The following is a 26,481-nucleotide window of genomic DNA, read 5'->3' as shown; positions in this document are numbered from 1 at the left end:
TTTAAAAGACAGGGTCTTGCTCTGTCACCCAGGCCAAAGTGTGCAGTGGCACGACCATAGCTCACTGTAGCCTCCAAGTTCTGAGCTCAAGCAATCCTCCCACCTCAGCGTCCTGAGTGGCTAGGACTATAGGCCTATGCCACCATGCCTGGCTAATTTTTAAATTTTTTGTAGAGACACGGGTCTCATTATGTTGCTCAGGCTGCTCTCAAACCATTGGCCTCAAGTGATCCTCCTACCTCAGCCTCCCAAAAATGCTGAGATTACAGGTGTGAGACATGATGCCCAGCCCCCAACTGTGTTTGTTGACAAGACCATCTTTTACCCACTGAATGGCTTTGGCTCCCTTGTAAAAAATCATTTGACCATGTATGAGAGGGTTTATTTCTGGGCTTTCTGTATGCCCAGATCAAAACTACCACACTGTTTTGATTACTATAGCTTTGTAGTAAGTTCTGAAATCAGGAAGTGTGAGATCTCTAACTTTGCCTTTGCCTCTCTTTCAAGATTGTTTTGGCTATTTGGGGTCCCTTGAGATACTGGATGAATTGCAGGATGGGTTTTTCTATTTCTGCAAAGTCTTTGGGATTTTGAGAGGGACTGCATTAAGGCTATGGATCACTTTGGGTAGCACTGACATCTCTTATCAAGTCTTCTAATCCATAAACATAGGATGTCTTTCCATTTATTGGTGTTTTCCTTAATTTCCTTCAACAATGCTTTGTACTTATGACTGTACAAGTCTTTTGCCTCCTTAGTTAAGCTGATTTCTAAGTGTTTAATTCTTTTTGATGCTATTGTAAATGGAACTCTTAATTTCCTTTAGATTGTTCATGGTTGAGGTATAGAAATGCAACTGATTTTGGTGTTGATTTTGCATCTGCATCTTTGCTGGATTCACATATTCATTCTAAAGGGGATTTTTGGTGGAATTTTGAGTTTTCTATGCCTGGGAATGGAGATAATTTTACTTCCTCTTTGGTTGCCTTTTTTTTTTTTTTTTTCTTGATTACTTTCTCTGGCCGTGACTTCCAGTATTATGTTAAATAGAAATGGTAAAAGTGGCATCCTTGTCTTGTTCCTGATCTCAGTTTTGGAAAAGCTTTCAGTCTTTCACCATTGACTAGTGATGATGTTAGCTGTGGGCTTTTCATACATGGTCCTTATTATGTTGAGAATGCAAACTATTACACACACGATCTTGGAAGGTAGATTTTCCTAAATCCCAGTTTTACCCTAGATCTATTCACAGTGCTTTGGGTTCTTCCATAGAGTTAATAGCTTTTCTTTCATTTATCACCTACATTTTGTTTCATTTTAGGATGGCCCACTCATAAAATTTGGCTGATTCCTATCATCTTGATAATCGCTAACATTCACCGAGTAGAGGGTGCTAGGCGCTATCCTGAGCATCATACAGCAACCCTATGAGATCACCGTTATTATTGCTTTCTTAGAGGTGGGGAAGCCAAGGCACAATGGGTTTAATTTGTTCAGGGTCACATGGCTAGAAAGTGGTGGAATAAGGGTTCAAAATCGGACAGTTTGGCTCCTGTCTATTCTCTTAATCTCTATACCATATTGCCTCTTGCAAAAGGCAGATCTAGGGAAAGGGTGCCAGTTTCCAGAGTCTTCAGAGAAGATGCTGCTGTCATTTTCCTTTAAGTGTCTAAAGAAGGGGACATATCAATGGAATTGGCATACCCACTCACTGCAGCCCAGTTAACTCCCTAGTACAGGACATGTGAGTAGCTGCTTCCAAGTCTGAAAGAGCCTCTTGTCATGCTTCAAGGAAGTAAACAGTAATAGCATTTCCTAGATGTGGATTCCTTTGTCCTATGAGGGAAACTGGATTCTTGCAATACTCTCAAAGTGTGGTTCATATCATTTGCATCCTCAAAGATATCTGGTTTCTGGCCCTTCACCATACCTACTCAAATGTAGCTCTGGTAATGGACTCTAAGAATCTACATTTAAAACTGATTCCCCAGTAACTCTTATATACACTGGTTTGAGAGCCACTGCTCTGAACATTTGGTTGGCTCCCACCTGCATGGTGCTCATGTGAACAGGCATTCTGTGGAGAGAATATAGCTGCCTGTGGGGCTTCAGCCAAGCCAGAGTGAAGGATGTGTGGATATGTTAATGTGGTTATGTTGCCTTCCAGGTGCTGCCAGGTTCCTCATTAAGGAGCTATCATATCACAACCTAGAATTGGAGAGAAACCGCCTGGAGGAGCTAGGCATTAAACGCCAGTGTGTCTGGCCTTTCATCGTCATGATGGATGACTCATGTGTCCTATGGAACATTCACAGTGTTCAGGAGCCATCCAGGTAGACTTCCAAGCTGTTCTGGGGGCATATGACACAATGCTGTAGACAGGATAATACATTTCCTGACCACAGTTACATACAGAAGTGAGTGAGAGACAGCTTTCTAGAACAAAACAGCCGACCATGAGATCACCCTCACTAGAACATTTTGTGGTGACTTAGGAATTTTTTATTTAGACATTCAGTAGCCCATTATATTCCTGGACCATTCTGGGATCACAACATTGGTTAGCTATTTAAGTCTACTGAGGCTAGGCACAGTGGCTCATGCCTGTAATCCCAGCACTTTGAGAGGCCAAGGCGGGCTGATCGTTTAAGGTCAGGAGTTCTAGACCAGCCTGGCCAACATGGCGAAACCCCGTCTCTACTAGAAACACAAAAATTAGCTGAGCGTGGTGGCGCATGCCTTTAGTCCCAGCTACTCAGGAGGCTGAGGCATAAGAATCACTTGAACCCAACAGGCAGAGGTTGCAGTGAGCTGAGATTGTGCCACTACACTCCATCCTGGGTGACAGTGCAAGACCCTATCTCAAAAAAACAAAAATAAAGTCCGTTGAGACACTAGGATTTATGTAGAAAGACTGCTGACATCTCAAATCAGGAGACTAGTTTTTAGCCCCAACTCTGTTTTTTGTTTATAATTTTTTGTAGAGATGTTGCCCAGTCTGGTGTTGAACTCTTGGGCTCAAGCAATCCTCCCACCTCAGCCTCCCAAAATGTTGGGATTACGGGCGTGAGCCACCACACCCAGTCATGCTTCTTGACTGTCTATGAAAAAGGAAAGTCATCTCACCTCTCCATATCTCAAGTCCATCACCTGTAAAATTATGCCTGGGCCAAAATCAGTGGTGTTCTTCCTGGGGTAGTGCCCCCTCACATTGCTGGCGGGTGCCGGTCAGGAGCATCTGTGAGGACCAGCAGATGCCAAACATTTTAAAAAATCCAACACAATAAACCCCCAAAATTCAATAGCACTCCCATTGCAACACTGTGCCAGGTACCTTTAAGCCCCTCCCAGCTCAAACATTGTGATTTCGTGTCCTTGTTCCTATTTTGGATTTGAAGCCAGTGAAATTTTCAAATATTCCTTATTATACACAATTACCAGAACTGGGAAGGATACTTCTATGCTTCCAACCTCCAGCTACCTCTTCTTTGGCAACTCTTTATTCATTGTTCACTCTGACACAGGGGCTGGATTTTTCTCTGCCCAAAAGGCAGTTTCTTTAATAGTGACAGGCAGTGTGAAAACTGGGCTTGACATTCTCCATTTGCTAACACAAAATAAATCAGTTAATTTTATCCTTGAGAGTAGTACTGGTGTATAATAGTGTATAGACAGTTCACAAATGATCCTGTCTTCCATAATATTTATCAACATCTTATATAAACTATATTTCACAGCCAGCCTGTGGAAGTAGGAGTTTCCAGTAAGAATGTTTCCTTGAAGACTGTCTTACAGCACATTGAAGCCACACCAAAGATTGTCCACTATGCAATCTTGGGCATACAGAAATGGAGCAGCAAGCTGACTTCTCAGAGCCTAAAGGCCCCATTCTCTAGGTGTCACGTGCATGATTTCATTCTCCTCAACATAGACTTGACTCAGAATGTGCAGTATGACTTCAACAGGTAAGTCAGGCCTCATGGATACAGGTAATCCTGGCATCTACTGATGGCTTCTGCCCAGCTCTAGCCTCTGTAATGCTTTTATTCGTATGTCTTCAGTTGAGAAGCTGACTCTTTATGTGGGCAAGGAGAAAGAGGGATCACAAGCCCCAAAGTGTGCCCCTTTATCACCAAACTGACCTAGATCTTAACAGGGGTTACAACGTGAAATGCTTAAACACTTTAGCCATCTCATTATTCAACCAGAACTCAGACAGACACAGAAACTATTGACTCAAGTCAGTGTGTGGACCCGCAAACATCTAAGACTAAGCCCTCCTTCACCCTCCAAACTCAGAAGGAAATCACTTTTCCTGGATGTTAGTAGGATTCAGGGAAATCCTACTGTAGGGAAAAGGCAGCAGGTGGGGATCAGCAGGGTAGCCATGGCCTTGCCTCCCAAATAAATTATGTCCAGGTTCCTACAAAACCTGAGAGAGCCAAACAAGAAAGCAGGAACCATAAAGTCCTTCTTATGCCAACCTCACGGTTATAGAATAGCTGCTGCTTTCACTTCTGTTTTAAATTTGACAGAGGCTTCATCCTGTTTGTAGCCAGAAATTTAAAACTGGGAGCACCTCTGCATTCCTGTTCTGCCAGAGTGTATCAAATAGGAACACAGTCCTGTTTTTGCACAGGGATACCTAAAACCTGTGACAGAGCTGGGACAAAGATCATCTCACTTTCCCCTTTTAAAGGCTGTAATGCCCAAATCAGAGTTTTTCTAGGTTAGTGTTATGAAGGCCAGCTCCACAAAAGCACGGTTGATTATTTTAGGCTCCTAATATCTTGCCACATATTTATTTTGCCGTGTATAGTTATCATGGTTGAGATATGCCAGCTGAAGAAAACTATTGTTGTGGTTACAATTTAGGTATTTCTGTGAAGATGTTGACTTTAATCTGAGAACGAACAGTAGTGGCCTGTTCATCTGCCGCTTTAATAACTTCAGTCTCATGAAGAAACATGTTCAGGTTGGAGGGCAAAGGGACTTTATCATTAAACCAAAGATCATGGTAAGTACTGCAAGCTTGATTCAAGTGCTGAAAATAAGCACAATGATAATGACTATCATCTTTGTTATTAAATGTTGGCATTAAGCACTTTCCGTTTTATTGGAAAAATGAAATAACACAAGGGAGTTGTTTTTTGGTTTTTTTTTGGAGACAGTTTGTCCCCTAGGCTGGATGGAAAGCAGTGGCGTGATCTCGGCTCACTGCAACCTCTGCCTCCTGGGTTCAAGCGATTCTCATACCTCAGCCTCCCGAGTAGCTGAGATTAGAGGTCCGTAATACCATGCTTGGCTAATTTTTTTATTTTTAGTAGAGACGGGGGTTCTACCATGTTGGCCAGGCTGGTCTCGAACTCCTGACCTCAAGTGATCTGCCCACCTTGGCCTCCCAAAGTGCTGGGATTACAGGCATAAGCCACCATATCCAGCCATTAGGGAGTTCTTAATGTCAAATTTTCAATCTCATTTCTGTTACTGGAGACTCATCTAGAGCCAAAACATTTGTTTTGACAATCCAACAAAATTACTTTAAATGTTGGCCTTAAATCTAAGTTTCTTTGGATTTAAGCCTTAACACATCCTTCAAAGCTTTAGTTTCAAGATGGCAAACTTTACATTTTTGCCTTTTTTTTTTTTCCTGAGACAGAGTCTCACTCTGTCGCCCAGGCTGGACTGCACTGGCGTGATCCCAGCTTGCTGCAACCTCTGCCTCCTGGGTTCAAGCGATTCTCCTGCCTCAGCCACCACATCCCGCCACACTTTGACATTCTTTATGTAATACATGAGAGAAATATAAATCAAGATGTCAGTCTGGTCCTTTGCTAGAACTTTCTTAAAAGACAGTAATATAGATCAAAACTATACTCTTTTCTAAGAAATTTACTGATATCTAATAATTCATAGCATGGGGCTACCAGTGGAGCTTAGAAACCTCTTTGCCATTTTTTTGGTGGGGTTGTGGGGTGGAGTTAGGATGAGATAGGATTTAACCCATACACACCGAGCACCACTGTAAAAGGCTTCCGATTGATCTCACAATGTACCTGTTAAATGTGGTAACTTTTAGAGAAGCCTGCTTTCTTCTGCCCTCGCTGTGTGTAACTTACATTAAATCCAAGAGAAAAAAATTTTCAGGACCCTTTACTGACATACATTTGAACCTAGCACCCCTCACTGTGCTACTGCTATTATTTGGGGACTGTTAGGATACAATTCAGTGTTTCCTCACCTGTTTAATCCAGTGACAGACAAGTTTCCCATGATCATCTTGGCTCTGATTTCAGGTGTCAGAGAGCTTAGCACCCATCTTGCCCCTTCAGTACATCTGCGCTCCCGACAGTGAACACACGCTACTGGCAGCCCCTGCACAGTTTCTCCTGGAGAAATTCCTTCAGCACGCCTCATATAAACTCTTCCCCAAAGCCATCCATAACTTCAGGAGTCCCGTGCTGGCCATTGACTGCTACCTTAACATTGGACCAGAGGTAAAAGGGGGGTGGGGGATACTGTACTTACCTACATCCATCCATTTCTTTCTCATTTTAGCTGTTTACAAAAAAGCCTGTGACATGAAATATAAATCAAGATGCCAGTCTGGTCCTTTGCCAGAACTTTTATTAAAATAAGATAGTAATACAGATCAAAACTTGTATTTCTACCCTTTTGCATACTCACTTACGCAAAGGCTCACACAACATGCAATGGCAGTTGGCCCTCTGCATGCCTATTTTATCTCCACAAATGAGCCAGAGAATATACAACTCAGCTGTCAGCTCCTTTGAGAAGCCTACCTTAGTGACTTTGGGCAGCAGTTGCTTGCTCCCACTTCTTCAAAGACACACAATGTCTTAGTCATTGTTTTAGACATATGTAAGAGGAGCTCAGTGATTACTGAACAAATAAATGTGTACCACCTGAAGCCTTTAGAGGTGGCATTTCTCCACTTCCCACCCCTTGGACTTCTAAAATTTTCACGTTTTAGTTTTTTTCTTTCTTTAAAAACTGCCACTTGCACCACCAGGCTCCTGCTACTAAGCTGTCCCTTTAGAAATGATTACTGTACTACATCCTCCTTGTAAAAAATGTTTTAAAATGATAAGAAAGTAAAGTCACCTGCCAGAAGAACATTTTGGTGTACTTCATTTCCTTCCAGGGCTTTTTCTTTGTATGTATTGAAAAAAACACACATGTCCATACACATACTCTTTTAACACTGAAGTCCAACTGTATTCAATTTTGGAAACTAATTTTTAAAATTTCACAGTGTAAACATTTTACATTCCCATTTTTATGTTTCAGTAATCTACACTATAGCTTGGGTAATGAATTATAGAATTTTAGAAGCAGAAGGAACCTTAAAAACCATCAGATGTAAAGGCCAGGCATCGAAGCTCATGGCTATAACTCAGCACTTTGGGAGGCTGAGGCAGGAGGATCACTTAAGGCCAGGAGTTCGAGACCAGCGTAGACAACATGGTAACACCCTGTTGCTACAAAAAATAAAAGTAATTAGCCAGGTGTGATGGCACATGCCTGTAGTCCCAGCTACTCAAAAGGCTGAGGTGGGAAGATCACTTGACCCCAGGAGTTCAAGGTTGCAGTGATCTGATTTGTGCCACTGCACTACAGCCTAAGTGACAGAGACCCCATCTCAAAAAAAAAAAAAAAAAAAAAAAACCCACACCCATGAGATCTAATAACATCTTTTACAGTGTTTATGTAAGTTACATGTTTGATCCAGATATTCCAATTCCCCTATCCTAGAGTCCACAATCTCAATACTACTACTAACAGCAGCTAACATTTACTGAATACTAAGTTATTTAATTCAGAAAGCATCCTATGAAACAAGTACTACTGTTATCTCTACAGATGAGGAAACTGAGGTATAGTGAAATGAAGGAGACTGCTCATTGTTCCATGGCTACTAAATGAAGGAACCAGTATTTGAATCCAAGCACACTGGCTCATGCATTTAGCCATTCCACTGTTTTAACTCCCAACCATCTTATTTCCCTGTAATTTTTGCAGTTATCATCTGTTCACAGAAGCCAGATAGAACCAAAAATTTAAATTCATGTACTGTTTTTTTTGAGATGGAGTTTCACTCTTGTCACCCTGGCTGGAGTGCAATGGTGCAATCTCAGCTTACTGCAACCTCCACCTCCAGGGTTCAAGCGATTCTCCTGCCTCAGCCTCCCGAGTAGCTGGGATTACAGGTGCACACCACCACACCTGGCTAATTTTTTTTTGTATTTTCACTACAGACGGGATTTTGCCATGTTGGCAAGGCTGCTCTCCATCTCCTGGCTTCAGATGATTCATCCACCTTGGCCTCCCAAAGTGCTGGGATTACAGGCGTGAGCCACTGCACCCAGCCCATGCACTGTCTTAATTAAGCTTCTATCCAATTGAAAATTTAAGTATATCTAAATGGAAAGCTGATCAAAAATATTTTTTATTCTCACCAATAAGGCAATCCAAACATTTAATCTTTCCTAAGTATGCTTTTTTGTGGAAGGTAGTTTTTTAAATTTTATAAAGACTCTTAAATGGAAGGGCTTGTTTCTTACTACTACTGTCTCCTAATAGTCCTTTATTATGAGAAATAAATAAGAGAAGCTTTAAACAAGTTAACACTTGGCATGCTACACATAGAGGCTGCAAAGCTTAACTAACCAAGCCATTTAACATTGGAAAAAACTCATCTCCTTTACCTTATCCTGAAATAGATAAAAAGGAAGATACTGACTCATTCTGCTGAACTGCAGATATTCTGCTTGCTCTTGAAATGCCCATGCTATTTCTGCTTGATGATTTCAGGTGGCCATATGCTATATCAGCTCCAGACCCCACTCCAGCAATGTCAACTGTGAAGGAGTGTTTTTCAGTGGACTCCTTTTGTACCTCTGTGACTCTTTTGTGGGTGCTGATCTTCTTAAGAAATTTAAATTTCTAAAAGGTAAGTCAAATTTAGTATCTTGCTTGTAATTGCTATTGGTTCCCACTGAGCAAAATACAGAAGATAAAGATATTTTTAAAAAGTACTTGAGGCCAGGCGCAGTGGCTCACACCTGTAATCCCAGCACTTTGGGAGGCTGAGGAAGCTGGATCATGAGGTCAGGAGATTGAGACCATCCTGGCTAACATGGTAAAACCCCGTCTCTAATACAAAAATTCCCCGGGCGAGGTGGCGGGCGCCTGTAGTCCCAGCTACTCGGGAGGATGAGGCAGGAGAATGGCATGAACCCGGGAGGCGGAGCTTGCAGTGAGGCGAGATCATGCCACTGTACTTCAGCCTGGGCGACAGAGCGAGACTCCATCTCAAAAAAAAAACAAAACAAAAAAAAAGAAATCAGGTTAATGAGTCTATATGTATGTATATAACTATACACCACATTCTACTGAATTGAACATATTGCCTGAGTCAGGAAGCAACTGCAATAATTTTGTATAATTGCATCCCTAAACATAAACCCTTACTTGTGATTCTGATACAGAAACCATAGGCTGTAATCTGTAATCACAGCACTTTGGGAAGTCGAGGCAGGCGGATCATCGGAGCTCAAGCTCAGGAGTTCAGAAGCAGTCTGGGCAACCTGGAAAAACCCTCTCTCTGCAAAAGTTAGCCAGGCACAGTGGCACATGCCTGTAGTCCCAGCTACTCAAGAGGCTCAGGAGGGACGAACTTCGGCCCAGGAGGCAGAGGTTGCAGTGAGCCAAGATTGTGCCACTGTACACCAGCCTGGGTGACATCCTGTCTCAAAAAAAAAAAAAAAACAGAAAGAAACCATAGTTGTTTCAATAGGTATGCACCATATAAAGATACTGGCCTGGCCGGGTGCAGTGGCTTATGCCTGTAATCCCAACACTGGGAGGCTGAGACGGGCAGATCACCTGAGGTCGGGAGTTTGAAACCAACCTGACCAACATGGAGGAAATCCCGTCTCTATTAAAAATACAAAATCAGCCGGGCGTGGTGGCACATGCCTGTAATCCCAGCTACTCAGGAGGCTGAGGCGGGAGAATCGTTTCAACCCAGAAGTCGTAGGTTGCAATAAGCCAAGATTGCACCATTGCACTCCAGCCTGGGCAACAACAGCGAAACTCCAACTGAAAAAAAAAAAAAATAATAGAGAGACTGGCCTAAGAACAAACTAAGATTAAACATCACAGATCATCCTGATAAAATGACCTTTGAGATCAGCAAAGAAAGTGAGGTTCAGAACACTGTGCAGCATGAAAACAGGGAGCGGGGTTGTGGGGGGACTGTGCATTCATTCATTTATTTAGAGACTTATTGGGGAAGGGGGAGTGGTAGATTTTGCCTCCCAGGAGACAGAGACACTTCTGATTGTCACACTGGAGGCTGCTGTTTGCTGACATATAGTGGGCAGAAGCCAAGACTGCTGATGTTTAGATTCTAAACATCCTACAAGACACAGAACAAGGCTAGGTGTGATGGCTCACGCCTATAGTGAGCCAAGGTGGGCAGATTGCCTGAGCTCAAGAGTTGGAGAACAGCCTGGGCAACATGGTGAAACGCCATCTCCACTAAAATACAAAAAATTACCTGGGAGTGGCGGCATGCACCTTTAGTCCCAGCTACTCAGGAGGCTGAGACAGGAGAATTGCTTGAACCCGGGAGGCGGAGGCTGCAGTGAGCCGAGATCACACTACTGCACTCCAGCCTGGGCAACAGAGTGAGACTCTGTCTCCAAAAAAAAAAAAAGAAGACATAGAATAGCCCCCACAACAAAGAATTGTCCAAGTCCAATAGTGCTGAGGTTCAGAAACCCTAATCTAGGAGGAACACATGAGAAACACAACATTAGTTATCACAGGGAAGAGGAAATGTGGTTGGAAGATTACTTACTTTATACTCTTAAAAATTACTGAATTTGGGCTGGGCACAATGGCTCACACCTGTAATCCCAGCACTTTGGAAGGCTGAGGCGGGCAGATCACGAGGTCAGAAGATTGAGACCATCCTGGCCAACCTCATGAAACCCTGTCTTTACTAAAATACAAAAAAAAATTAGCTGGGCCTGGTGGCACACGCCTGTAGTCCCAGCTACTTGGGAGACTAAGGCAGGGGAATTGCTTGAACCCACGAGGCAGAGGTTGCAGTGAACCGAGATCACGCCATTGCACTCTAGCCTGGTGACAGAGCAAGACTCCGTCTCACTCACACACACACACACACACAAAAACTGAATTTGCAAAACTACTTAATAAAATTAATTCTGATAGATTATGTACCCATCTGTTGGTTCTCAGATGTATTAGCTTAGAAAATATAATCAGAGATAGTAAAGTTCTTTACATACTCAATCCCTGAGCCTAGGATGTATTTCTGTCTTTTTTTCTGAAGGTGCTACCCTGTGTGTCATCTGCCAAGACAGAAGTTCCTTGCGCCAAACGATTGTCCGCTTAGAGCTAGAAGATGAGTGGCAGTTCCGCCTCCGGGACGAGTTTCAAACTGCTAACAGCAGTGAAGACAAGCCTCTCTACTTTCTTACTGGACGTCATGTATGAGCTTTTGAAGAGAGCAAAAACAGCAAAAAGATGCCTAAGTGGGGTGGGACAGAAACAATTTGGGATTTTTTTTTTCCTTTAAAGTACAATCACTGTGGAGCAAAGTGCAACATACTTGTCTAAATTCTCCAAAGAACTCCCCAAATCTGATCCAAGTCTTTGGGGACATCACTTTCCTTCACTTCCATTTACAGGACCCTTAAATTCAGGTAAACTCTACCCTAGGTAGTTATGCAATTACTTAAGATATGGTCTGCCCATGGGATCCTGAGGAGGATATACTTTGGAGAGTGAATATGGAGTTTGCATTATTTTTTTCTATTACACTATGTTAGGGGGAAACTGTCAGCATTAACTAGACTGAATGTGTTACATGAGACTCATGCCATTGGTGTGGAATTAACTGAAGATTAACGTTTGAGGCCTGAACCCTCAGTTTCTCTTCAAATCTGTACTTTGGTACAGTATTACTCAGGGGTTTGAAATGATAGAATGTAGACGATATTTGTATTTAAAAAAAGAAGTAGCTTTGTCTTTCTCTGTGCAGTGTTAGTTTAAGATTTATAATCTTCTATGTATTGAAACTTTTGGCAAAATTTCCACAGGAGTTAAAAGTTTACTATTTAAACTGAACAAACAAATCAGTAAATGCAGAGCAGGCATTGTGTGCATTTATTCATCTTCTCCTAGCCTAATTCCTTTGCTTTTCCCATTGTTTAAATGTGTTTCCAGTCTTCAAGAATATCTTATCTATGAGACTGTGGAACAGCAATTAATCTTTTGCAAGAACTTGATTAAGTCAGTTGAGTTGAGAAGCTTTCAGCAGGTAACCTGCACCCACCCACCGTTTGGTTGGAATTAAGCAGTTGGCACCAGCAAACCTACATGTCAGGCTGAGGTTCTGTTGCAGAGTGAAACTAATTTGTTTCCTTTCAGGGACTCAAGCAAAGCTTCCTTTATTTAAAAGATGCACTGAATATTACCACCTTACACTGACAACGCCACAGAAATTGCCGAATTGGGAAATTGAGCCATAAAAAGAGAAGTGTTTTTTACTTCATCTTAGCAATGACTCTTGTGAGGAGTAAGGAAGACTCCATTAAGAGTCTTTATGATTCGTTAAAATCAGCAGGGGGTGTCTGTCCAGTATCGGCAATGGGAGGCATATGTTTCTACAGATTTCTCAAATATTTTAATCAAAGACATTATTTTTAGAAAATGTTCCAGACAAACTAAATCTTAGAAGTTTACTCTTAAATTACTCCAGTTCTCATCATTGAACAATGTCTCGAGTTTTCTCATTAGCCCATATTTACTACTTTATCCCCACTTAAAATGGCCATTTTTACTTGAATCGATCTTGTTTGTGACCTGAAACTACTGAGGGGCCTACTAAGCCTGCATTTACTTAGAACAAATAGTGTTAATTGACCAGCTTTATTATGACAAGGAGTTTACAAAGCTAGTGAAAAAATGGAATGTATTAGACTAAAAATAGTTGGCAGATCTCTCGGTTTTAATATAGCTACTTATAATGCTTTAACTGTATTTTGAAGTGAACAATTCCTTTTAACCCCATTTTTAATTGTCTTTCAAAGAGGACCTGCCTCATATATAATATTTAAAAAAACTCCTTAATTTTAGTACAGCAGAATTTTTGGTAAAGAGGTATGTTTTGAAGCAGTTTGGTTTAAATATGAATGTATTTCACTTGTTCCTGTTTTGTTGAAAGGGTCTACTGCAAATAATATCAAGAAACCCACTGTCTGTGCAATATTCCAATGACATTTACATAGGGCAAATAAAATACTTGAAAGAATTATAAAACAATTGTACCTGGGGTGGATGGCCTCTCAGGGTTTCTTCTGGCTTTATGACTTCATAGCTTAAAGAAAAAAAATGTTTTTAAGTAGTTACATCAGATGCAGGTACTCCATTAGTTAGGGCTGCACTCTGAAAATTCAAATTATTATTATGAGCTCTTAAATACTGTTTAACTCTGTGGAAGAGATTTGCCAGAATAAAGCCAAAAGACCATCACCCCTATAATAGAGAAACTGACCTGCTTATTCTTTTCAAAGCCTATCTTACTAAGGTTGGATCTTTTAAAATCATCTTATCAGTATAATTCTTGAGTATGTCAGGTCCTTCTTTAAGGATAAAATTGCACAAGCACAGGACACCATGATTTGTATATATATATACTAGTGTGTTCGGCTTTAAGCTTTGCAATCCCTTAGGACACTGATGTGGGATGAATGGATTCGCTAGGCCCACACAGTTAACTCACCTGTAGACCTGCTGAGCCTCAGCATGTGTAACAGTTCACACAGGTTAATACTGAATGTAAACTAAAAACTAGAAGAGAGTACTTGTAGTCAATTTTTTTTGTCTGTAATTTATGCAATTGCTTTTTGTGATTTTTAGAAAATGGGGCACCTATGTTACTTTATGACTGTAAAATGTTCTTAACCAAAATTTGGTGAATTTCACTAGTCTACCTCACATTTTGTTAATGATTCAAAATTGTCTTGTGTCTACTGTTATGTTTTTGCCCTTTAATTTGGTAAATGTATTAAAGTTATCTCCCACCCCCTCCAAAAAGTTATTTTTTCCTTATAATTTTCTGGCATGTTAAGAAAACAAGCTCCCTGACTCTGGGAATGTCCTAAAAAGGCTGGAAGTCACATTATAGGTTGGACAACTGAGATTAATGAGGTGTTGAAAATATACACAGTAGATCCCAATCTTTTATTTGAAAGATTGCAACTACACTCACTTTGATGTCCTTTTGGAAACAGAACTTTGGGTTGCTAGAACTAATACAAGGTGTTATTGTTAATCTCCAGTTAAAACTTCTCAAACTTTTTGAGAACTTCTCAAAGTTGCTAGAATTATGTAGTTTAATGAAGATGGTGTTATTGTAGCATGAATTTTATCTTCTAAAAATTTTTACCAAATTATGAGAAGACATAACTTTGTTGTCCCAGAAAAATGGCTTTCAATCTATTAATAAAATGTAGTAAATTAAAAGAATTTGACATAGAATCCATGAAAACAATCTTCTAGGCCAAAGGGCCCTCAGGAAGGGCAATAAATATTTGTAACTGTAATGACAGACTTTCAGAGGAAAGTAAAGACTACTGGTGTTCCACTATACATTCCAAAGCAGCTGCCTTGAGAAGACTATTAACTGTGAAGCCTGACTGCTGCAACATCACATTAAACTACTTAGGACTGAAACAACATCCAGAGAACAAACATTCTCAAGCTTCTCTTTAGACACAGAAACTGGAAACTGGTCCTTAAAGCTTCCTCTGAGTCCAGGAGAATACTGCTCTAACACTGAAACCTTGGCTTCACTGAAAACAAAACAACAACAATAAAAACACTGCTAAAGATGACTTTAGCAATTGCCTCTAAGGCCAAAGAAAAAGTCATTCACATAATAAATTCACTGTGCTCTCAACTATCAAGGAGAGTTGAGTTAAAGCATCTACTTCAGTGACTATGACAATAGATGGTATTAAGTTTAAAAAAAAAAAAAGGCAACACCAGTAAGCTGTTTTCTGACCACTTCATTCCAAATATTTTATTTTTACCAATCAGTGTATTTTATTTTTACCAGAAGGGTGGTGGGGGTAGGGGGTTGCTAAAAGAACTCATCCCCTTTTCTGCCAAAAGGCTTAGGAGCCATGAGAAAGAAAATGTATGTCTAGAGTCACTACCCCAGAAATCAACTCAGCAATCTCAACCCTAGCTGCAATGTGGATGGGCAGGAATACCAGCTGTGTTTCCATCCAGAAGGATAAGACTCTATAGCTGGGTAGCCATGCAAAGTAAACAGGAACAAATGAAATATCACTGCAGGTTTGTTGTACTCACTGACTGTCCTTACAACAGTCAGGCTTTCAGTAGATAACGCCAAGTTCACTCTTGCATATTATGAAGTAGTAAAATACTGCTTTTTATCTGTGTGTCCATGCAGATTAAGGCATCAACCCATAAAATCTTATAGTTCCTGACTATATTTGTGGCTCTTACAATGTCTCTATGCTAGACACTTTTACAAATGACCAACAACGATATGAAGGCTGCTAACAAAAAATTTATAAGCACCTTATATAGTCATCAATTATAGACTCACCCTCTTCTGCAGTCTGTGGCCATTAGTGTATACTCAGCGTGTCCCTGCTGCCTCCACCACTCCACTGAGATGCTCTTTTCCTAACATCACTTGGGCTCTCTTCAGTCTTCAATTGTGGTATGACAGGGTTGACCATTCTTTTATTCTTGAAATTTTTCCCTTGGTTTCTACCACTCTTCTGGCTGTCCTACCTTGCTGCTCATGCCTTCTTAGGCAGTCTTCAAGATTCTTAAATGATGGTGTACCTCACAACTCTTCTAACTTTTCATTTTACAGATCCCAGGGTGACCTTCTAAACCTTCAAATAAATAAGTAAACTCATAAATTTGTTTCTCAGTTAGAACCTTTCTCAAACTCTAGATCCACATATCCAATTGTATACTAAACAGGTATCTCCACTTGGAGATTCTACAACCACCTTAAAATCTTGACCAAAACTGAGGGCATCCCCATTCAATCCTCCCAACCTAATTCCCCTGTATTCCCATCTGCCAATCTAACTCAGTTACCCAAACCACAATTCCCACTTACCTTAACCTCTTTGCCATGATCTTTTTGTGGCTGTTTATAAATTCCTATCAATTCAACTGTGTCAATTCTTCAATTTTATCTTTTCAATGTGTATCTGTCTCGTCTTCATCTCCACATCACAGCTTTAGTTCAGTGTTTCAACGCTTTTCACACAATCTGCTCTTAGTTATCTTCTAAGTTCCAGATTCCTCAATTATAAACCCTACACCTCATAGGATTGTCATAATGATTACATAAAATAATGCAGCACTAAACACACAGGGTCTGACACACAGCAAACACTCAAATGTTAGGTATTAACTAATAATACTATTCTTAGAGAAACACCTAAATTGTAAAATTTGGGAGGCTACATCTTCAGTATAAACATGAAAATAAACTGGTTTCTCAGTAATAGTAACATTTAAACCAACCACCCAATATACCCTCTTCCACCTCCAGGTTGCCTTGAAACCAAGTCAAAAGGAGTCAAAGTAGTATACTATTGTTTATGGAAACTGGACCTGTATTAAGAGGTTAACAGTTACTAGAGAGTCTACACTATATCCCAAATTTCACTGTTTTTTAAAAAAAACATGGTACCTGTCAGGCAAACACTGAGACCAGGATTGACTAGAAGAGTCTCAGGCCCAAAGGGAAATGACAGTATCAAAAGCTAGGGCCAGGTGCAGTGGCTCACACCTATAAACTCAGCACTTTGAGAGGCCGAGGCAGGTAGATCACATGGGGTCAGGAGTTCGAGACCAGCCTGACCAGTGTGGTGAAACCCTGTTTCTACTAAAAAATATAAAAACAAATAAGCCAGGCATGGTGGCAGGCGTCTGTAATCCCAGCTACTCTGGAGGTTGAGGCAGGAGAATCACCTGAGCACAGGAGGCGCTGGTTGCAGTGAGCCGAGGTCACGCCATTACACTCTAGCCTGGGTGGACAGAGTGAGCCTCTGTCTCAAAAAAAAAAAAAAAAAGAATGAATGAAAGTAAGAAAGAAACAAAAGAAGCTAGACCAGCATGATGAATCAGAGGGAAATGTTTACCCTGCCCTATCATTCTACCCATACAAAGAGTATAGTCTTATACCACTCTAGAATTTTTTTTCTTTTTTTTTTTTTGAGGTGGAGTTTTTTGCTCTTTTTGCTCAGGCTGGAGTACAATGGCGTGATCTCGGCTCACTGCAATCTCCACCTCCCAGGTTCCAGCTATTCTCCTGCCTCAGCCTCCCAAGTAGCTGGGATTACAGGTGCACACCACCAAAACCAGCTAATTTTTGTATTTTTAGTAGAGACGGGGTTTCACCATGTTGGTCAGGCCGGTCTCGAACTCCTGACCTCGTGATCTGCCCGCCTCAGCCTCCCAAAGTGCTTTTAAAAGCACAAATTTATAGGGAAAATAAAAGGTATACCTGTTAATTTAAGGCCCTAAATTTTAGCCAGTTTCCAACTGAGATATAATCATCTCAGCTCATAAAAATAACCTAAGTTGAACCATAGTGGTAATTCATTCTTGGGCTGTGGGCCCTTCATTTATGTGAAACATCATAAAAGTACCATGTTACTTAAATAATCAGAAAGGACTTTGCCTTGGGAGATAAAGTTCAGATGATTTGCTGCTGACAAAATGATCCTTTGGCAAACTGGTGGACCTTTAGGAAGCCAATGTTTTAATCCTATTTCAAGATATCAAACCAAAAAAACACCCTGAAAAAGCACAAATGACAACACACCATTATCTCAGTTAGTACACTGGTCACTTAGAAAAAGCTATCAAGTATTTTATTATTTTTATTCTACATTATATACAGGTCATAAAAGGCCACAGCAGTTTTTCAACATATAAACCCTTTAAAAGTAGAGGGCACTATGAAGGATAGACAAGTATCAAAATGAAGTCCAGTAATGAGGGCATATACTCAGTGCAGTATTTCTGAGGAATAACAAAGCAGATACCGAGTCATCCATACTTTGCTTCCAAGTATTCTATAGGTTTTTATAAACCTCTTTGAGATTTGTTAACAGCCTAGGTGTGCCAAGTTGCCATTCATTTTTAAAAGTGAAACCAGAATGAAAGAATATGAATCTAGGAGGGTACCTTTCCTAATGCTGGTCATTTACACCTCTCCAAGAAGGAAAGCCTCAATTCTTTACCACTTTCTACTTCCTCCTTCCATCAAAGATAGGAAAAAGAAAAATCAGGAAAAAAAGCTCAATATTCTGATTCTTCCTGTTTAGCTGGAGCTTTCCTTTTCTATCGGGGTTTCTTCAAAGTACAGTTCAGGCCTTTTAAAAATTAGCTTCAAATTCCAAAACACTTAATATTGCACCCTCCTTGAACAATAAGTAAAAAAAATGAGTTTCCACTCTGTAAAAATACAATCCTTAAACCTATCACTGGTATCAGCAGATCAATACAAAAAAATACAGTACCAAGCTACACTGGTATATTTCCATATTAAGAACTTCAAAATATACTTATCACTGAGACCATAGTCCTTGCATTAGTTTTCAGTCCACTATGAACAATTATCTGCTGCATGTAAACATGTCTAAATAACTATAGATAAAATACATCAATCATAAATTTCTGTAAAAGATAATAAAATATCTTTTTTAAAAAACAAAACAATAAGCTATTACTGCATTGTTTCCAATTTTATGAAAATGGAACAACCATATGGTTGTTGCCAGTCCTGAGTTCATCGTAATAAAAATGGCCCTAGTTCCTGGTTAAAGTCAGCAACCAATCCATTCTCTTCAACAGATGTCTTCTAGTGGTGTAGGCAAGAATTTGTTTTACGTGCTATTCTGTCCATTAATAAAATTATATACCAGAAACTGACCAGTGCCACAGTACTGTGTTGCAAACAGCTTTCCATCAGGAGTGGGATCTGAGAAAGCAATTTCTTCTTTGCTCAAGTATGAGCCATATATAAAGTTACTCCTATTAAAAAAAAAGGGGGGGGAGGGGTTAAGTGCAAAATGTTAAAAAAAATTCTTTCTAATCATTAAAACTGGAATAACCTGTCAAATACAGTTTGACTAAAAAAGCTTTTTAGGTCCTGTTGTGTGTGCTCAAAATTGTTGAAAATAATTATTCATTTATAATATTATCAATAACCTGAGGTTAAATTTTAATAAAAGCAACAATGTAAAAATATTTACCCAGTATCTTTTCATGATAAAAATATTTAACTAAGAGTAGAAATAATTTCCTCAACCTGATCAAGGGCATCAAGGAGTATCAGAGTTAATGGTGAATGACTGAAAACTGTTCCTCAAAGATCAGGAATAAAAGAAGACTGCTCTCACCTCTTCTATTCAATATTGTATTGGAGGTTCTAGTCATGAGGAAAAGAAATAAAAATCATCCAGATTGGAAAGAAAGAAAGAAAATTATCTCTTTTGCAGATGAAAAGGCCTTGTTTATAGAAAATCCTAAAAAATTCACAAAAACAAACATAAAATCTAATAAACGAGTCTGGCAAGGCTGCATATTCAAGATTGATATTCAAAAGTAAACTGTATTTCTATACACTTGTAATGAACAACCTAAAACTGAAATTTAGGGGGAAAAATTCAATTTACAGTAACATCAAAAAAAATTAAATACTTGCCAGGCACAGTGGCTCACACCTGTAATCCCAGCATTTTGGAAGGCCAAGGCGAGAGGACTGCTTAAGCCCAAGAGTTCAAGGCCAGCCCAGGCGACATAGCAAGACTCCGACTGCACTAAAACAAATGAAATTTTTGCCAGGCACATGGCTATGGTCTCAGCTACTCAGGAGGCTGAGGCATGAGGATTTCCTGAGCCCAGGACATTGAGGATGAAGTTAGCTGTGTTTGCACCACTGCACTCCAGCCTGGGTGACAGAGTGAGATGCCGTCTCCAAAAAAGAAGAAAAAAAAACTTGGGAATAAATGTAACAAAAGCAGCGTCAAGACTTGTACACTGAAAACTATTAAACATTGCTGTAAGACATTAAAGACCCAGGACCAGACACAATGGCTCACACCTGTAATCCTAGCACTTTGGGAGGCCAGGGCAGCAGGTGAATTGCTTGAGCCCAGGAGTTTGAGACCAGCCTGGGGAATATGGCAAAACCCCATCTCTACAAAAAATAGAAAAATTGGCCGGGTGCAGTGGCTCACACCTGTAATCCCAGCACTTTGGGAGGCCGAGGTGGGTGGATCACTTGAGACCAGGAGTTCGACAGGTAGTGGGCACCTGTAATCCCAACTACTTGGGAGGTTGAGGCAGGAGAATCACTTGAACCTGGGAGGTGGAAGTTGCAGTAAGTAGAGGTCCCGCCACTGCACTCCAGCCTGGGACAACAGAATGAGACTCCATCTCAAAAAAAAAAACCAACTGGCTGACCTAAAAACCTTTTTTGAATAATTAATTATAACCTCCTTTATTAATCTTTATCAGAGGTACTTTATAGGACAAAAAACAAAACAATTTTTCTGAGTCTCCCTTTTATATCTTTGACAGTCAAGTGATAAAAGAAAAACTAGAGATTTCGATAGTTTACAAATAGTCTTGAATTAAGATAAATTTCTCTAAAAGCTGAACTCACAAGGAACTTTCCACATTTCTTTGGTTATATTTAAAATTCTTCGAAATGAAGCACAACTTGAAATAGGCAGGTTATTTTGGCCTAATATCATAGTTACAAATCAGTAAGACGAAACAGCTTAATAGTGTTTAGCCTACAGTGCTTTCTTCCTCCTCACATTAAATTCATATAAAAAGCACTTACAGATCCAATACACTGATAACCTCGTGCAAAATTTATAATTAACACAAATAAAGGTTATACACACATTAATTAAATGCCAATCTTTATACTAAAGCTCTGCCTAAGTCCTAAACTACTAAAAATGATTTGAAAGATTACATTCAAGTTACCTTAGGCATTCAATCATGCGAGAAGCAATTTTCTTCCGACGCATCATGCTGAATACCCATATTCGACTGATCCCACAGATTGCAGGCTCTGGTAATGTTGAGCAGCACCAGGCTTTCTGCCTTTCAAATCTGACTTTTTCTTCTTCTGACCTGATAACTGGAAGTTTGTCTTCTATAACTCTGTAGCCCTACAGGTGTCAAAAATGGGGAAAATTTTTAAGTGAGATTATTACTTAGCAACTAATACTGATCTGGTTGAGGAGGTTATGACATTTGACTGGCTTAACAAACTATGGGGTTACTTATGTTTTCACTCTCATTTGTAGGAAACAGACAACCTCGATCTGCATTCTGTTCCAGTTCACATACTAGTTGTATGACCATGAAAATAAGTTACAATTTCTCTAACCTTTGGGTTCCTCACTGGAGATATCCATCATCTCTCATTTTGAGAGATTAAACCCAAATACATAAAAAGTCCTTTGCCATCATGAGGAGCCCCCCAATAGGAATTGAACTTTAGTTCTCTCCACCTCCCACACTCCAAGAACCAGCAAAAGTACATGTTAAGAACACAGCAGTAATAACTGTTTCTGTGATTGCTGTCACAGTTCTAGATTTCACAGTTGTACAAGAACTGAGACTAGGGATAGCAGACAAATCAATAATTTAAAAAGCCATTTCATCACACTGCAATCTCTTTTTTCAAAAAAGTACCTTAAAAAGCATACATCGCTTTTATGGTGGCTATCTTTATGGGAAAAGAAAATTAAAAATATCTCTGCCCGTCTAGCTGCCAAAATATAACACAACTGTTTTTCTTTTTCTTTTTTTTTTTTTTTTTTTCTGAGACAGAGTTTCTTCTGTCACCCAGTATAGTGGTGCAATCTCAGCTCACTGCAACCTCTGCCTCCTGGGTTCAAGAGAGTCTCGTGCCTCAGCCTCCCGAGTAGCTGGGATTACAGGCATGCACCACCATGCCTGGCTAAGTTTTGTGTTTTTAGTAGAGATGGGGTTTCACTATGTTGGCCAGGCTGGTCTTAAACTCGTGAATTACAGGCGTGAGCCACCGTGCCCAGCCATGACTGACCTTCTGATGGCACAAGATATAAAACTTAAAAGCAAACAGACAGTACAGTTAAGAGTCAGCAAAAACAACCCTAACAAACATTACATAGTTATCCTTCTAGTCTAAACACTGCTATAAGTCATTTATGGATCTAGGTGGAATAGAAACTTAAACAATAGTCTAAACTATGCAAAATTAACTCAATTGCAGTACGGCAAACTTCTATGAGTTAGTCAATTTATATCAAATTAATTTCCACAAACTACCCTATCAGTTACTTACTTAAATTAATTTTGTTATTATAGCAAGGTTAATAAGCACTATACAATAATTTCAGGCTGAATATTTATTTATTCATTCATTATTTTTTCTAAAGAGACAAAGAGTCTGGCTATGTTGCCCATGCTGGAGTGCAGTGGCTATTCACAGACACAAACATAGCACCCTACAGCCTCAAACTCCTGGACTCAAGCAGTCCTCCTATCTAAGCCTCCCAAGTAACTGGGACTACAGGTGCCACCACACCCAGCTGAATTTTTAAAACATGTAGCTTAACATATACAGAGAAACTCCTGCAAACTTGCTTTGACTTTTCACTTTTTTAGAAAATTTTATGACCAAGCATACATCTGTGCAAGCAGCTATTAACCCACTTATGCCTAGTGTTCCATTATTGGAACACTAAGCATGTGGGAGTTATTTATATCCTACTGCTCAAGGTCATCGCCAAGGTCTTATTTTTCACCCATGCAAGAAATCAAAAAATTGTTGCAACCTTTGGCATAAATGAGTTAATATGCTAAAAGACACCATCTGAACAGCAGTCACACACAATGCACACTGAGTTCATGAGCAAGAACTTAGCAGAAAAAAGACAAAATTCAGGTCTGCCTCAAAGTGAGATTAGGGAGTCCAGAAGCTTCTGTTCTCTTATGATGGTCTCAGCAGTTTCTACTAACACTCATAATATAAGCATACATGACTCCACTGGTTTTTTTTTTTTGTACAAATAGGCTACTAAACACAAGATAACTACTCATTTAGAGTTCAACAAAGGAAGTGGCGATCTGTTCCAGGCGTGGGCCTTTTTTTTTTTTTTTTTTTTGGAGATGGAGTATTGCTCTGTTGTCCAGGCTGGGTTCAGTGCACGATCTTCAGCTCACTGGAGCCTCTGCCTCCCAGGTTCAAGCGATTCTCCTGCCTCAGCCTCACGAGTAACTGGGATTACAGGCACACACCACCACATCTGGCTAATTTTTGTATTGTTAGTAGAGACAGGGTTTCACCATGTTGGCCAGGCTAGTCTCAAACTCCTGACCTTCTGATCTGCCCACCTCAGCCTCCCAAATTGCTGGGATTACAGGTGTGAGCCACCATGCCCGGCGGTGTGGGCCTTTTATAAAGGCACAGATAGTAAATATTTTAGGCAACGCAGTCCACCTGGTCTCTGCTGCAACTATTCAACTCTGCCTTTGTGGTACAAAAGTAGCCATAAATATGTGAGCCAAATAGGTGTGGGTGGGCAACAGTAAAATTTTATTTATAAAAACAAGTTGGACTTTGCCCACTGTAGTTTGCCTAGTCTTGACTTACTGCAGTGCTAGAAGGACTAATTGAGAAAGACATTACATTGGTATCTAACATGGAAACTTCCAAAATAAACTTGGATAGTATTCTGATTTTTTGGGGGGGGCGGGGCGGGGAAGAGGGATGGAGTCTCACTCTGTCACCCAGGCTGGAGTGCAGTGGTGAGACCTTGGCTCACTGCAACCTCCACCTCCACCTTCAAGCAATTCTCCTGCCTCGGCCTCCTGAGTAGCTGGGATTACAGACGCACACGCCCGGCTATTTTTTTCTTCTTTTTTTTTGAGACCAGGTCTCGATGTGTCACCCAGGCTGGAGTGCAGTGGCACAATCTTGGCTCACTGCAACCTCTGTCTCCTGGGTTCAAGAAATTCTCCTGACTCAGTCTCCCCAGTAGCTGAGACTATAGGCACGTACCACCATGCCCGGCTCATTTTTTGTATTTTTAGTAGAGATGGGGTTTCACCGTATTAGCCAGGATGGTCTCGAACTCCTGACCTTGTGATCCTCCCACCCTGGCCTCCCAGAGTGCTGGGATTACAGGTGTGAGCCACCATGCCCAGCTAATTTTTGTATTTTCAGTAGAGACGTTTCACCATGTTGGCAAGGCTGGTCTCGAACTTCTGACCTCGTGATCCGCCCACCTTGGCCTCCCAAAGTTCTGGGATTATAGGCGTGAGCCACTGTGCCCGGCCTGATGGTATTCTAATTCTACAGAATTTTTATCTTACTGACTTGAGAAATTAATTCCCATGCATAACCATTACTTCACTACAGTAAAGACTCACACATGGGAAGTCTTGCATTAAAACTGTTCCTTACATAAAATGGAGACAAATTCATCAGGATTTATGTTATTTGGGATTACGTCGTAAACTCATTAAACACCAAATTACTTAAAAATATTCTTTAAAAATCACTTACCCATTGGATATGTTCCGCAATTAGGCACCCAACTACTTTTTTGTCATTGGAAATGAAGAGAAGTGTTTTAGTTCTGGAATAGCACATTAGTGGAGCCTGTTGAAAACCTAAATCATTGTCAACCATCTCTCTAATCTCGTCAACCTGTCAAATAAAGAACAATAATTATTTTTAAATGAAAACATTATATACATGTAAAAACACAATATTTCAGTTCAATAGATAGACTTTATTCCAAGCAGGGCATCCTCTAAAGAGTTCTTTTGCGCTGGGCATGGTGGCTCACACCTGTAATCCTAACACTGTGGGAGGCCAAGGCGGATGGATTGCCTAAGCTCAGGAGTTCACGACCAGCCTGGGCAACATGGTGAAACCCTGTCTCTACTAAAATATTAAAAAATTAGCCAGGCGCAGCAGTGTGCGCCTGTAATCCCAGCTACTTCGGAGGCTGAGACAGGAGAAACCCTTGAACCTGGAAGGTGGAGGTTGCAGTGAGCTGAGATCACGCCACTGTACTCCAGCCTGGGTGACAGAGAGAAACTCTATCTCAAAAAAAAAAAAAAAAAAGAGTTCTTTTGAAGGACTGTACTGATCAATAACTATTTTTTTAACCCCAAGGAACACTTTGCAAAATGAAGGAAGAACTGGAGGGTGATGCCAAACCCAACAGTCTAGAGAACAAGAGGGATGGGGTGAGAGCTCCTACAATAGATTATTAGAAACATTAAGACTTCATATTAGAAGTATCTAATTTGTGAATTAAAGAGAACTTCACTGGAATCTTAGCTAGGCAAGCTACTTTTCTTCCCAACCCTTAATTAGTACTCTCATCAGTAAAATGAAAGTGAGTATAGAGAAACGGAATTCATATTTACTTCCTATCAACCACTTATAGGCCAGGCATTATTCAAAGCACTTTACAAATATTTCACTTCAATCCCACATTTCTTGGAGGTTCCTTACTTTACATATGGAAGAAATAAAACTCAAAAGTTAAACCACTTTCCCATGTCAGATATTAGACATCTAGAAAATCAAGGAGCAGAGTCACATGTGAATCCAAAATGTTACTATGGCATCAAACCATGCTTCTTACAGTTTAGCTCCTAAGTGACCAAAGTCAAACATGATAAGCTCAAACTGTTCGCAGGCAATCAAAATTAAGACCTCTGTAGGTATTCAAGCATTAGTTCCTTTCCCAATTAAAAGATACTGCAAACAAAAGCCAGAGAACAGTGGCTGATGCCTATAATCCCAGCACTTTAAGAGGCTGAGGCTAGAGGAGTTCAAGGCCAGCATGATCTTTACAAAATTGTTTTATTAGCCAGATGTGGTGGCACTTGCCATCTTTACAAAATTGTTTTATTAGCCAGATGTGGTGGCACTTGCCAGTAGTCCCAGCTTCTCAGGAGGCTGGGACACGAGGGTCACTTTGGTCTCAGGAGTTTGAGGTTACAGTGAGCTATGACTGTACCACTGCACTCTGGCCTGGGTGATAAGAGTGGAATTCTCATTAAAAAAAATAATAACAAAGTCCAATAACACTCATTTATGTTATTAAGTTTAAAATGCAAATAATCCTTAAGAGGGTTAAACATTCATACCTCTGGCATGCAGAATACCATGCAGCAAATCCCCTACTCAGTGATGAAGACTCAAGTCCTCCTAATTCGAGACAGCATCCTACAACTCCTAATTCCTAAAGACAAGTGATTCACAATTCCCTAGATTTTAATTTTTAACTTTTTTTTTTTTTTTTTTTTTTTTTTTTTTTT

General features: G+C 40.2%; 2 protein-coding genes and 1 long non-coding RNA gene across 5 annotated transcripts in view; 1 reads left to right on the top strand and 2 right to left on the bottom strand.

The window, feature by feature from the left end:
- The window catches only part of GREB1L (GREB1 like retinoic acid receptor coactivator), a 301,032-nt gene extending 286,883 nt beyond the window's left edge, over positions 1-14,149 (top strand). The window contains exons 28-33 of the mRNA XM_026456017.1: positions 2,168-2,333; positions 3,738-3,965; positions 4,876-5,017; positions 6,297-6,497; positions 8,836-8,974; positions 11,387-14,149. Of these exons, the coding sequence (XP_026311802.1) occupies positions 2,168-2,333; positions 3,738-3,965; positions 4,876-5,017; positions 6,297-6,497; positions 8,836-8,974; positions 11,387-11,550 (1,040 nt within the window). The 3' untranslated portion in view covers positions 11,551-14,149. The remainder of the gene's footprint in view (positions 1-2,167; positions 2,334-3,737; positions 3,966-4,875; positions 5,018-6,296; positions 6,498-8,835; positions 8,975-11,386) is intronic.
- Positions 9,285-16,989, bottom strand: LOC113225115. 3 transcript variants are annotated; one of them, XR_003309749.1, is made up of 4 exons: positions 16,229-16,989; positions 15,698-15,995; positions 11,343-13,435; positions 9,285-9,335 (listed from the first exon to the last, which is right to left on the bottom strand). It is a non-coding gene; the product is annotated as an uncharacterized LOC113225115 (long non-coding RNA). The 3 variants fall into 3 exon arrangements; XR_003309748.1 differs by lacking the exon at positions 9,285-9,335 and having other exon boundaries at positions 11,148-11,551; positions 13,387-13,435; XR_003309747.1 differs by lacking the exon at positions 9,285-9,335 and having other exon boundaries at positions 11,148-13,435.
- A 963-nt stretch (positions 16,990-17,952) lies between these two features.
- Positions 17,953-26,481, bottom strand: part of ESCO1 (establishment of sister chromatid cohesion N-acetyltransferase 1) — a 69,012-nt gene continuing 60,483 nt past the window's right edge. Inside the window, exons 9-11 of the mRNA XM_031934505.1 lie at positions 24,707-24,850; positions 21,130-21,317; positions 17,953-19,161 (exon numbers count right to left, since the gene is read on the bottom strand). Coding sequence (XP_031790365.1) covers positions 19,014-19,161; positions 21,130-21,317; positions 24,707-24,850 — 480 coding nt within the window. The 3' untranslated portion in view covers positions 17,953-19,013. The remainder of the gene's footprint in view (positions 19,162-21,129; positions 21,318-24,706; positions 24,851-26,481) is intronic.

The sequence above is a fragment of the Piliocolobus tephrosceles genome, chromosome 18, assembly GCF_002776525.5.
Source record: "Piliocolobus tephrosceles isolate RC106 chromosome 18, ASM277652v3, whole genome shotgun sequence".
NCBI lineage: Eukaryota > Metazoa > Chordata > Mammalia > Primates > Cercopithecidae > Piliocolobus > Piliocolobus tephrosceles.
This window is presented reverse-complemented; position numbering and strand designations above follow the sequence as displayed.